This window comes from Rana temporaria, chromosome 2 (genome assembly GCF_905171775.1).
Source record: "Rana temporaria chromosome 2, aRanTem1.1, whole genome shotgun sequence".
In the NCBI taxonomy this organism is placed as follows: Eukaryota; Metazoa; Chordata; class Amphibia; order Anura; family Ranidae; genus Rana; species Rana temporaria.
In genome coordinates, this window is record NC_053490.1 from 201,665,872 (window position 1) to 201,679,411 (window position 13,540).

The 13,540-nt window shown below is 42.4% G+C and overlaps 1 protein-coding gene across 3 annotated transcripts in view; it reads left to right on the plus strand.

The window, feature by feature from the left end:
• CUL4A (cullin 4A) overlaps nucleotides 1–13,540 on the plus strand; it is a 79,030-nt gene that overhangs the window by 26,346 nt on the left and 39,144 nt on the right. For all 3 annotated transcript variants that reach the window (XM_040336248.1, XM_040336246.1, XM_040336247.1), the window contains exons 5-10: nucleotides 2,719–2,788; nucleotides 4,741–4,814; nucleotides 5,815–5,977; nucleotides 9,091–9,180; nucleotides 10,435–10,517; nucleotides 12,193–12,260. In XM_040336248.1, coding sequence (XP_040192182.1) covers nucleotides 2,719–2,788; nucleotides 4,741–4,814; nucleotides 5,815–5,977; nucleotides 9,091–9,180; nucleotides 10,435–10,517; nucleotides 12,193–12,260 — 548 coding nt within the window. The remainder of the gene's footprint in view (nucleotides 1–2,718; nucleotides 2,789–4,740; nucleotides 4,815–5,814; nucleotides 5,978–9,090; nucleotides 9,181–10,434; nucleotides 10,518–12,192; nucleotides 12,261–13,540) is intronic.

Here is a 13,540-nt window from a genome sequence, read left to right on the forward strand (position 1 = left end):
TTCTTCTGCCCTTGTTTTAATTTTGGATAGTAAAACATTTTTTTTCTACCAGTAAACTTATACAGCCCACTTCCTGTTTCTTGTCTGGTAAAAAAAAAAAAAAAAGCCTAGGCTTATGACACCATGCACAGCTCTCTCTCTCACTCTCCTGAGAGTTTTCCAGGAAAGGAGGAGGGGGGGGCGGTAAGTCATAAGAGGGTCAATGAGAGCTATAGAGCTGGAGGTGTGCCTTTGTGTGTCTGTGTAAATCTAGGAAGTGAACAGGCAGCAGCTTCAGCTGCCCACAGCAGAAGAAAGAGATTCTTTGACAGATGTCTTCTATACACATAACGAGTATGGATGAGCTTCGTTCGTATTCGAGTCGACCCCTTGTTCGACTCGAACATCGTATGTTAGATCGTTCGTCGAAATACGAACAAAACGGGTCGTTCGCTCCAAATTCCAGTTACGTTTCACAGACCATAATTCACTGCAGCATCGCTGGCTGATGATTGGCCAAGCATGCACTATGACCCGCATGCTTGGCCAATCACAGCTTGCAAAAAACGGAGAGCCATAATTGGCCAAAGCCAGGGTGGCTTTGGCCAATTATGGCTCAGGGGGTTTAGTACACGCCCCACACTATAAAAGGCCACACCTGCAGGTCAGCCTTGTGTAGTGTGTTGCGGTGGTTGAGAGGACAGAGAGAGTGTCATTTTTTGCAGGTAGATCAGGCAGGCAGGCTAGTCAGGTAATGTTAGCGTGTAGAGGATATATATACATCCCAGGTGTTGTACATATATTTATACACTGTATAGTTTAGCTAGATCAGTTCTTCCTAATTTACTGGCAGGCAGGTGATTGTGCTAGCTGCAGTATTCTTACGTGGTTTGTTGCCTGTGTCCTCTGTAGTTTGCACCTAAAGCTACTTGGTGTGTACTGGCCGTGTGCTCTGTAGTTTGCACCTAAAGCTACTTGGTGTGTACTGGCCGTGTGCTCTGTGGTTTGCACCTAAAGATTCAGGAGCAGTGATTTTAATGATGCTTAAATTAAAAAAAAGGAAAAATTCCTTTAAATATTGTACCTGCTGGGAGTCTATAGTATGCCTGTGAAAACGTCATTGAGAACCCGGGACTTGCCCGAGGGAACATGTATCAATGGAAAAAAAGTTTTAAAAACAGTTACTTTTTCAGGAGTCCTGAAAAAAACTACCGTTTTTAAAACTTTTTTTCTACTGATACATGTTCCCTCGGGCAAGGCCCGGGTTCTCAAAGACGTTTTTACAGGCATACTATAGACTCCCAGCAGGTACAATATTTAAAGGAATTTTTTCTTTTTTAAATTTAAGCATCATTAAAATCACTGCTCCTGAAAAAACGACTGTTTTTTAAAACTTTTTTTTCCATTGATACATGTTCCCTGGGGCAAGACCCGGGTTCTCAAAGACGTTACGACAATAACTTGCATATTAGGCTTTAAAATGAGCACTTTTGAATTCAAACGTTCGAGTCCCATAGACGTCAATGGGGTTCTAAATGTTCGCGCAAACGTTCGGTCCGTTCAAAGGTTCTGGTGCGAACCCAACGGGAGGGTGTTCGCCTCATCCCTAAAAACGAGTTGTCGTTGGCACCTTCTTAAAGCGGGGGTTCACCCGAAAAAAAAATTTGAACATTAGATTGAGGCTAATTACGGGAAGCACAATCGGGGTTTTTTTTTTTTTTTTAAATCAATGCAGTACTTAACCTTTTAGAGATAGATGTTCTCCACGTCTTCCGGGTATGGTCTTCGGGACTGGGCGTTCCTATTTGATTGACAGCCTTCCGACCGTCGCATACAACGCGTCACGAGTTGCCGAAAGAAGCGAAACGTCGGTGCGGCTCTATATGGCGCCTGCGCACCGACGTTCGGCTACTTTCGGCAACTCGTGACGCGCTGTATGCGACGGTCGGAAGGCTGTCAATCAAATAGGAACGCCCAGTCCCGCAGACCATACACGGAAGCGGCGGGAGAACATCTATCTCTAAAACGGTAAGTACTGCATTGATTTAAAAAAAAAAACCACCCGATTGTGCTTCCCGTAATCCCGATTGTGCTTCCCGTAATTAGCCTCAATCTTATGTTAAAAATTTGTTTTTCGGGTGAACCCCCGCTTTAAATTAACAGGACTAATCTGTGTACTGGAGCCAAAATTATTGTTGGTTGGTAGGGGGATTTAATAATATATTTTACTTGCTGAACTGCAACTCAATTTATAACATTTGTGTCTTTTTTTTTTTTTTTGGATTTGTGGTTGATATTCTGTCTTATTCACCTATGATAACAATTATAGACCCTTCATTTCTTTGTAAGTAGGCAAACTTACAAAATCTGCCGAGGATCATATAATAATTTTTGCCACTGTAAAGAAACCACAATAAAATTGATCAGACTCTAACTCCTTTCTTCTTTCATAAGCATGTTCATAATGTTGGACTGACAGCAGGACATAAAGTACTAGAGCTCTGAATGGTTCCCGTTGCTCGCCCTCCCACCCTGTTGTGATTGCTGCTGTTACAGGGAATACATTAGGGTCATATAAAGACATTTTGACTTTTTTTTTTTTTTTATTGTTTTAAATTGCAACAGTAATTACAGGTATGATATGCTGATTTTACTTTTTGTTTTGTTCCACTGCTAATATCTCATCTATATTTGCAATGTGTTTAACAGTAAATTTCCTTAATTCATTCAATGTTGCACAGAATCTCTTGATAGCTTTTTATTTTTAAAAAAGGTTAACCTGTGCTGGGAAGATCATTGTAGGCAAATGGTAAGTTTGAGGTTATGTATTTTTTTCCTAATACATATTCTAGATATTTGAAATTGTATACAGATTGAGATTTAGAGAAAACACTCTAAAACAAATTACTGAAATATATTGTAGCACTTAAAACAAATATTCCCTTTTTTTATTTACTGTACAAAGCATGTAAAACATAAGCTAAATAAACCCATTATTCTGACAGTTTGTTAAAGCTAAACTCTGAGGACGATTTTTAAATTGTAGTGCACTACAAAGGTTAAATGCTGTTTAAGTCTAGGGGGGAGGGAAAGTCTTCAATAATTTGTTATGCCTTGTTTCCCCAGCCGCTGGCATGCTTTTCTTACCTCTGGGTTGTGGGTGGGCCCCTCTGCGTCTTTATGTACAATGCAGGACTGTTGATCCTGCATTGTATTTCATTTAACTACCAGCATAAAGTTAAAGACTTTGAGGGACTGGTCGCACAGGTGGAGGTGCTAGAGTGCGAAAAAAGGGAAAGGAAGACGTGTGTTTTTTTTTTTTTTTTTTCATCTTAATGCTTTCTATGCATTAAGATAAACCTTTTGTGAGTAGCAGCCTCCCCAGCACCCCCATACTTACCTGAGCCCCATCTCTCTCCAGCGATGTCCACGAATGTCCAAGCCATCCGGGACACTCCTGATTGGCTGAGACACAGCAGTGGCGCCATTGACTCCTGCGGCTGTCAATCAAAGTCAGTCAGCCAATCAGGGGTGATAGGGGGCAGGGCTGGGTCAGGGCTCCGAGTCTAAATGGACACACGGAGCTGTGATTCGGCTCCAGTGCCCCCATAGGAAGCTGCTGACTGTAGGGGGACTCAATAGGAAGGAGGGGCCAGGAGTAGCAAAGAAGGACCCCAGTAGAGGAGGATGCGGGCTGCTCTGCAAAATCAACTGAGGTAAGTATAACATGCTTTGAAAAGTCCTAGTGTTTTTTTTTTTGTTTTTTTTTAATGAGCAATTAACCGTAACCCAGTCAGTACACGATAGTACAGCAAGTCTTTTTACAACCGTAATGCAGTTGTAAAAGCACTTTTGTTTAATTCAAATAAAAAAAACATGTTGTACTTGCCATTCCTTCTTTTTTGGGGGTCCCCGCACTGGCTCTTTTCGCTCCTCCTCCTCCTCAGTGTGCCCTCATATCAAGTTGTATAATATGGTGGCACACACGGTGCAACTTGGCCACGCCCCCCTGCTTCCTTTTCACAGGATTTGACTGACTACTCTGTGGGGCTTGTGGATGCAGAAAGAGATCGGTGGGAACAGCGCTGGATCAAGAAAGGTGATGGGTAAGTGTTTTGGGGGGGAGATGGGGACAGAGCAAGTGCTATACATTTTTTTTACCTTAATGCATTAAGGTTAACAATGTTTTTTTAACTTTAGATCCACTTTAATGCATTTTCCACATTACCGTAATAAAAACTTTCACTGCCTGTTTTCACCCCCCAAATTCCCATCCCAGGCCTAAATATTAACCTGAGTCCTATCTCGATTTAGCTCTGTCCCCGCTGGTAGCCACACTCTTTGTGCAGGATACACAGTCAGTCAAATCCTTGGGGGGGGGGGGGGGGGGGGCGTGGCCAAGCTGGGCTGTGGGAGAGTCTATGGATGCACACTGCCTGGCTTGAGAGCGCACCTGCATGGGGTGCCCCACAGCAGCCGTCTTGCCTGCATGGGTGCCCCACAGCAGCCGGTTTGCTGAGTGGGGATACATGTAGGATGGAGTAGCGCCAGAAGAGTAAGTAGGGCACCACTGTTTGCAAAACCTTTGCACAGAGCAAGGTAAGTATAACACTTTTAACTTTGGGTGGACATTGTTTGCTTTGGTGGGGATTATACCTGTTGATGATTTTCATCTAAATTGTAAATTGCGTTGCATGGATTAATTCTTATTACTATTTCTTTTAGTTATTCTACTGTAAAATGTAATACATGTTTCTTTAGATCATGATCCGGGGCATTTTCCTATTCTTGGATCGAACTTATGTTCTTCAAAATTCCGTGCTTCCCTCTATATGGTAAGTGTGTAAACAGAAGCAAAATTACCAGATGCATTTAGTCTTTAATCTAAAAAATTAAAAGGTACCTAAACTCTTTGGTACTTGCATCCCCAGAATAACATTTTAAAAACCCATAACCACAAATTGGGATTTTAATGGTACCAGATTAGAACATATATTCACACAACCATATAAAACTTAGTTTGTTTTCTTTTATATCTTTGAGTGGGTAAAATGTGAGAAATCTCACAAATGCATAATAAAATGTCTTGTACAAAACAAGAAAACAGTTGATACAAACCAAAATTTTTAATGTACGGAGTCTGTCTAAAAAGTTTGAGTAGTCTGATATCTCAGCGGCAACATGGGACAAATGGACGCGGCTATGCGGAGACACGCCGAGAAGCGCCACCTATAGTAGAGTACATGTGATCATCAGGGTAAATCCGCTGCGGGCAGTCAGTGTGAGAGGTAAGGTCACAGTGCAATGGAGCAACGAGTGAACATCAAGTTCTGCTACAAATCGGTAGAACCGGTGACGGAAACGCATGAAATGTTGTGCAAGTGTAGAGGATGGAAGTCGTGAGCAGAAAATGTTTTTAGGACTGGCTGAAACGCTTTCACAACAGGACTTGTATGAACCATGTTGATGTTGGCCGTCGACTAGCAGAACCCTAGACATGATCAAGCAAGGGCAACAAATGCTGGTACGAGATCAGCGACTGACTCTACAATTGATGGTTGAGTGAATTGGGCATTAATAATGGCACCGTCGTCTATGAAAATTTGGGTAAGTGGAAGATCTGTTCCCGGTTTGTGCAAGCTAAAAGACTAACGGAAAGCAAAATGGATTCTTCTATTCAAGGTGCCTAAACACTGACGCTTGCCCGTGATATTTTACAATTTTGATATGCAATTATTATATCTCATGGATTGAACAGCTGATTTAGTTATGCAGTATACTTGGAATATTGATGAATGTACATACAAATATATTCCTTTTTTGGTATTTGTTTAGGGATATGGGTTTGGAGCTTTTTCGCTGTCATGTTATAAGTGACAAACTAGTTCAGACAAAGACAATTGAAGGCATCCTCCTCCTCATTGAGAGAGAGCGTTCTGGGGAAGCTGTGGACCGAAGCTTGTTGCGAAGTTTACTTACAATGCTATCTGACTTACAAGTGAGTGAACAGCCTTACTATGCCTTTTTAACAATTCTGCTAATAAAGAGCCATAGTGTATACATCTGTTTAAGTCTACCTCAAAAGCCTATGGGAGTTGCCCATAGATGGACAAGTCAGGGGTTGACAAATTTGCTTGGAATCTAGGAGCCAGCTAAAACAGTTAGGAGCCAGAAAATGCGCCCCGTCACGACGAGCTTGCGCGCAGAAGCGAACACATACGTGAGCAGCGACCGCACATGTAAACGGTGTTCAAACCACACGTGAGGTATCGCCGCGATTGGTAGAGCGAGAGCAATAATTCTAGCCCTAGACCTCCTCTGTAACTCAAAACATGCAACCTGTAGAGTTTTTTAAACGTCGCCTATGGAGATTTTAAAGGGTAAAAGTTTGACGCCATTCCACGAGCGGACATAATTTTGAAGCGTGACATGTTGGGTATCAATTTACTCGGCGTAACATTATCTTTCATAATATTTAAAAAAAATGTTGATAATTTTACTGTTGTCTTATTTTTTAATTAAAAAAAGTGTAATTTTTTCCCCAGAAAAGTGCGCTTGCAAGACCGCTGCGCAAATACGGCATGACAGAAAGTATTGCAACGATCGCCATTTTATTCTCTAGGGTGTTAGGATAAAAAATATATATAATGTTTGGGGGTTCTAATTAGAGGGAAGAAGATGGCAGTGAAAATAGTGAAAAATTACATTAGAATTGCTGTTTAACTTGTAATGCTTGACTTGTAATACCAACGGCCACCACCAGATGGCGCCAGCTTACACATCTGGTGGTAATAACTTGTAATACCAACGGCTCACCACCAGATGGTGCCAGCTCACAAAAAAAAAAAAATTTTTTTTTTGTTTTTGCCCCCCCTTCCAAGCCAAGTCGCCAGGACCCTATTTCTAGTCGCCATGGCGACCTGGCGCCCGGGATTTGTCGACCCCTGGGACAAGTCTCCTCAAGCTGAAGTTTGTGTGTAAAGACTGTGGTTTCTTTCCACTTCAGACAATGCAGTTTAGTAGGCTGTTTAGAGCTTAAAGAGGTTCTAAAGCTAAAATATGTTTCCTTTTTATGTTTTTTTTACCTTTACCTTTACCTGTATTCCCTGCATTAAGGTAAAAAATGTTTTTACGTTTGCTGTACACCCGCCTTCTTCTGCCCCCTGAACACTTACCTGCATCCTACATCGATCCAGTGCCATGCCCTTCTGCCAGTCTTCTCTTCTGTCTCCATGCTCTCACAGGCTTTGCTGAGGCAGAGAAGAGAGTCTTTGCTGCTTGCTGCTGTCATTGAAATCCTATGAACAGCGAGTTGGTGCCGAGCCGTGCTGTGTCTCCCAGCTCAGGAGCAGGCCCGCTTGAGTGCCCCCATAGCAAGTGGCATACTATGGGGACACTCTGAGAAGAGTCAGTGCCAGGAATGCCAGTAGGGGGGGCCAAGAAGAGGAGGTTTGAGGCTGCTCTGTACAATACCAATGCACAGAGCAGGTAAGTATAACATGTTTGTTATTTTAATTTAAACAAAATTGCTTTTACAAACACGTTAATAGTCAGACCTGCTCAGATGTGAACTTATTCTTATAAGACTATTTTCTTACCTGAAAGATTTTCCTTGACACAGATATTTAATACATTTTATGGGAAAATAGTGTAGCAATAAAGTAATAATAAATCCAAATAGATTATAAGCTATAATAAATGTAGCTGTCTCGCCAGCGCATGTGCAGTAAGGCAGCTGTTTTTGTGTAATCTGGCGCTGTGCCTGGCTGTTGCATGTACGCATGCACCATGTCATTGAAAAACAGTGGTTGCCAAATGCGCATGTGCTAGCAAGGCAGCACCAGTGGCCTCCTACCATGCATGCAGCGGCTGTTCACAGGGCCAGCTGCTCTTTTGCTGTGCTCATACTGCCACTTACAGGAGTATTGGACATTGGCAAAATACATGTAGGTCAGCCCAGCATAACCCCTCCTAATACTAGCATACCTCAGTTTTTTTACTAGTGTCTTAGAATATAATCTATTTTTGTTAGCATAATTTTTTCTTGGTCTTTCAAAGCTTTTTTTCTTCCATCAAGACTCTCTTCTTCACATTTCTACTCAAGCTTGTCCCTTCAATTGCAGTATTATGTAGAGCTTTTGGTTTTGTGAGTAGTGCGGCCTTGCTTCGTAGCCTGTTTCTCATGTTGCATTACCATCTCATGTCTGAGTCTAGACATGGGGAGGTAGTTGTTGTCCTACCTCTCACTCTTAGTCTGCTTGCAGCGTACTTTCCGATTGTGCCAATGTCTGCAGATTGGAGTCGTGTTGCCCTCTGTTCCTATTGTATACTCTGTCATCGGGTCCTTTTTAGCTCTATGGGGTGTCTATCCTTTCGGCTGATGTTTTTTACTTTGCAAGGTTTTACTATGTAAGATGCAAGACTTTACAACACAAATCACCTAGTTGTTTACTGACTCTGCAGAGGCCACAGGCGTGCTTTTATGCCATGCTCTGCACATTCTCCGATTTATACATGCTCCTGGTGGTTTCTAAGCCATCAGCCACAGAGAGTCTGATTCTAAATCGCTCCAGTCTCTAACTGATGAGCTTGCTCTCAAGGAGTTGCAGTCTACTGTTATTACTCTTAAATTAAAGAAGATCATTTTGTGGGTAACATAAGCATATGGCAGCAGTTGCATCAATGAGCTTGCTATCCTTTTTTTCAGCTGGTGATCAGATTTTCAGTAAATGTGATCCACACAGCTCTACAGCTGCCCGATCACTTTTACGATGGTGAGAAGGCCCTTTCTCATGCTACGAAACCGAGGCATGCTGATGGTATGGGGGTTTAACCGAACTACAGTTTTGTTTGCCAGTGGCCTCCTGTAGGGGGCTGTATGACCCAAAGGTAAAATACATTCTTTGTTTCTCAGTGAATTCCAAAAGAAGGTTTTTAAGGTGAATACAAAGACTTTTTTTTTTTTTTTTTTTAAGTATGCTTTAACCATGGCAATTTATGTTACTTCTGGTCTATTGTTGTTGACTGTCATAATTTCTTAATATTTTGTGATTTTCCTTTTATAAATATAAAACAGTTTTCATGTACGCAGTTTTTCTTTGGTTCAATTAGATGTACAAAGATTCATTTGAAGCAAGATTCCTGGAAGAAACAAATTGCCTATATGCAGCCGAAGGGCAGAGACTAATGCAAGAAAGTGAGGTGAGTGCAGTCAAATTTAAACGTGGTACTAAAGTCACAATTTTTTTTCCCTTGATGCATTAAGGTAAAAAATATCCCATTATTCCCCCCCATCCTTAAAGTGGAGGTTCACCCAAAAAGTGAACCTCCCGCTTTTTGGATTCCCCCCCCCCCCCCTCCGGTGACACATTTGGCTTTCAGGGGGGAGGGGGGTGCAGATACCTGTCTGAGACAGGTATTTGCACCACTTTTGGGTCTGATCCCCGCGGGGAATCCAGCCTGTGACCTCACTCCCCCCCCCCCCCCCACTGTCTTCTGGGGAACACTGTTCCCAGGAGAGAGCGGGGACCAGTGACGGCTCGCCGCGATCCTCGCGCATGCACAGTAGGGAATCGGGCAGTGAAGCCGGCAGGCCAAGGTCAGGTGGAACAAAAGGTAATAACTGTGGGGGATGATCAGATGGAGAAAATGAAAATACAGTTGTTAGGTGTGGGTTGGATAGGCTTCTCTGAAGAGAAGGGTTTTCAGGCATCGTCTAAAAGCTATAATAGAGTAGGAGATAATCGGACAGATTGGGGTAAGGAGTTCCATAGGATTGGAGAGGCTCTGGAAAAGTTCTGGAGGCGAGCATGGGAGGAGGTGATGAGGGAGCTAGAGAGCAGGAGGTCTTGAGAAGAACGAAGGGAGCGATTGGGTACGTATTTTGAGACTAGGTTAGTGATGTAGCTGGCTTGTCTCATTGATCAAGCCCTGTCATAGCTGCAGCAGTCCTCCTCCGGTTCCTGGTCTCACAGGAGACTCGGGCAGCTGTGGGAGCAATTGGCCCCTGCTACTGTCAGTCAAACTCCTGTGAAGCAGGGGGCATGGCTTACTGGTGCTGTGTGCCTATGCAAGCACACAGCCTAGATTGGGAGTGCGCCCACATGGGTGCCCCCATAGCAAGCCTCTTACTAGGGGAGCACATGGAAGAAGAAAAAGCAGACAACAGCGGAAGCAGGAGACCACCAAAGAGGAGGTAAGAGACCGCTCTGTGCAATAGCCTTGGGGCAAGGATTCGACTTTTAAAGGTGCACAAGAGAAGAGATGGTAAGCAATTCCCATGTTTGAGGAACTCTATCTCCTGAGATTTTCCCAAAACTCTGAACAACCTTGCTAATCTTTCTTATGATTATGTTTGTGCCCTGATTCTTTTTTGAAGAATGAATAAAAAACTCCCTGTACAGTAAATAATGAACTATATTTTCCTTCTTTTTCTTTTTTAATATGTTTTTATAGGTTCCCGAGTATCTCCATCATGTGAACAGGCGCTTGGAAGAAGAGTCAGACCGTGTAATCACATACTTGGATCATGGGACACAGTAAGTGATCATAAGTAGCATGACATTTTTTTAAAACACTTAGGCTCGGTTCATACTAAAGCTGGCCATACATGGATGAACATGTTGATCCTTATGTGGCTGTCCTGCTCATTAGATTGACTTCTGTTAAATGTGCTTGTAGCAGAATTTTTTTGATCAATGGTGCAGCCGCTGATCAATGTATTCTGACAGCAGAGAGTACCGATCCAAATACAATGCCTCAGCGTGGAGGATTTCTCCATTCACCTTGATTTTGTGAATAGAGGAGATAATTCAACATCCAATGTCAGTGTTACTGGGCAGCCAGAGTAGGTAATACAAAATTACATTGAGCTGTGCCTAATGTCACAACATTTAACCACTTAACGACCGCTGCATGTATATATACGTCCACAGAATGGCACGTACAGGCAGATGGGCGTACCCGTACGTCCCTGCCTAGACGTGGGTCAGGGGTCCGATCGAGGGCCCCCCGGTACATGCGGCGCTCGGAAATTGTCTGGGAGCGATCCGGGATGAGGGGACGGCTATTAGTTTCTAGCCACCCCCTCGCGATCGCTCCCCGGCGCTGAAGAACGGGGAGAGCCGTATGTAAACACAGCTTCCCCGTGCTTCACTGTGGCGGCTGCATCGAATGTGTCATCCCTTTTTATAGGGAGACACAATCGATGACGTTAGACCTACAGCCACACCCCCCTACAGTTGTAAACACACACTAGGTGAACCCTAACTCCTACAGCGCCCCCTGTGGTTAACTCCCAAACTGCAACTGTCATTTTCACAATAAACAATGCAATTTAAATGCATTTTTTGCTGTGAAAATGACAATGGTCCCAAAAATTTGTCAAAATTGTCCGAAGTGTCCGCCATAATGTCGCAGTCACGAAAAAAATCGCTGATCGCCGCCATTAGTAGTAAAAAAAAAAAATAATAAAAATGCAATAAAACTATCCCCTATTTTGTAAACACTATCAATTTTGCGCAAACCAACCGGTAAACGCTTATTGCGATTTTTTTTTTTTTTACCAAAAATATGTAGAATAATACGTATCGGCCTAAACTGAGGGGAAAAAAAATGTTTTTTTATATATTTTTGGGGAATGATTATTATAGAAAAAAGTAAAAAATATTGCATTTTTTTTCAAAACTGTCGCTCTATTTTTGTTTATAGCGCAAAAGATAAAAACCGCAGAGGTGATCAAATACCACCAAAAGAAAGCTCTATTTGTGGGGGAAAAAAAGGACGTCAATTTTGTTTGGGAGCCACGTCGCACGTCCGCGCAATTGTCTGTTAAAGCGACGCAGTGCCGAATCCCAAAACCTGGCCTGGGCCTTTAGCTGCATTTTGGTTCGGGGCTTAAGTGGTTAAGCTGCCAAGCCTCTGTGCTATTTTTTCTTATTGCATATATTTAGACCTTTTTGGCAGTAGGGAGTGCTTGGCAGAATGAACTAGCAATTGCAGACCTTTAGCCAGTGTGTCATATTTGATATCAGTTGCAGACATTTTTTGTAGCTATTATTTTGTATTTTTGAAATAAACATACATTTATTATTTACATGTTTTGAATTTTATACATAATGCAAGTGTATACTATTCAGAGTTCACTAGTGTTACTAGGGATGATTTTACCATATGTCCTAGGAACTGAATAGTACCTTCTGCTTTCTCATTCAGCAAACCTCTGATAGCTTGTGTAGAGAAACAGTTGCTGGGAGAGCACTTAGCCGCCATCTTGCAAAAAGGTAAGCTAGTAAAATGTTTGTATCATCATTCCAGTTTTTGGGGATCTAGTAAGTTGTTTCAGCAGTACATTGTAATACTGCATAGTTGAACTAATATTGCCTTGTTTTTTTGGGGCTGGAACCTAAACTTTCTTGAACAAATGGTCTAGAGCAGGGGGTCATCAAACTATGGCCCTTTAGTCGTTCAGGAGCTATAATTCCCATCATTCCTAGTCATGTCTGTGAATGTGAGTTTTACAATACCTCATGGGAAGTGTAGTTCTGCAACAGCTGGAGGGCCATAGTTTAAAGATTCCTGGTCTAGACCCACAACCCCCAGTCAATCAGGAAATTTCTGTCTGTTTCTTAGAAATGTTTATTACTTTCATGCAATCATTCTATGGTAAAATACATACAAATTTAAAGTGGAACTATAGGCTAAACTTTTTTTTCCATTTTGGATACCCGCTGTTAGGTTGTTGTTTTTTTTGTTTTGTTTTTGCCATTTGTGTCCCATTGGGGAGATTTATCTTCACTTCTGGCCCATTGCCAAAACAGAACGTCAGAGAAAATCCCTGTAAGTTAAAGAACTCACTTGGAGCCCCCCAGGTCACCAGAACCAGTGTCCCCATTTCTCCTCCTCTATTATTGTTCTGCGGACAACACAAAATTTGGGATTTTCTTTTACTTTCACAGTCAATGATAGAGGTAAACTGAAAAAATATCGAGGATGAATCTCCCTTATAGGGGCACAGACACCTATAAAAACTTGACGAGTGTCCTTATCCCTCTCCACTCTGTCCAAAATAAAAAATTGTCTTTAGCTACACTTTAAAATCAAATCGAGTCAATACCTCTAAAAAGCATATGTGCTGGCAAACTCTGGGCCAAGCATGGAAACAAACATGCGACAGAGGCTCTTGGGCACGATGGAGCTCGAGAAGCTCGCCTTCATTCTAGAGGACACCAATGCCAAATTCCTCAAAGTGTGGGATCCTTGGATCATATATAATTCCCAGGTGACCCTTGGTTTCAGTTTGAGCATGCTTAGCAACTCCTCCCTATTCCCAGGCAAGTCTCCCTTGAAATTCTTCTTGAGCCTGGTAAACCCTACAGGTTAGAGGATCTTAAACCATTATGACACTCTGTTATTTAATACTGTTATGCACACCCAGGAACAGAGAATCGGCTGATGTTGGCATGAGATCCAGAACTTGAAAGGGCAACAACTGACCTCAGGCGATCCAAGAGTTTTATAAGGGGCAAAAAAAATGTCATGTCCTGCCATTTTGCAGTTTTTA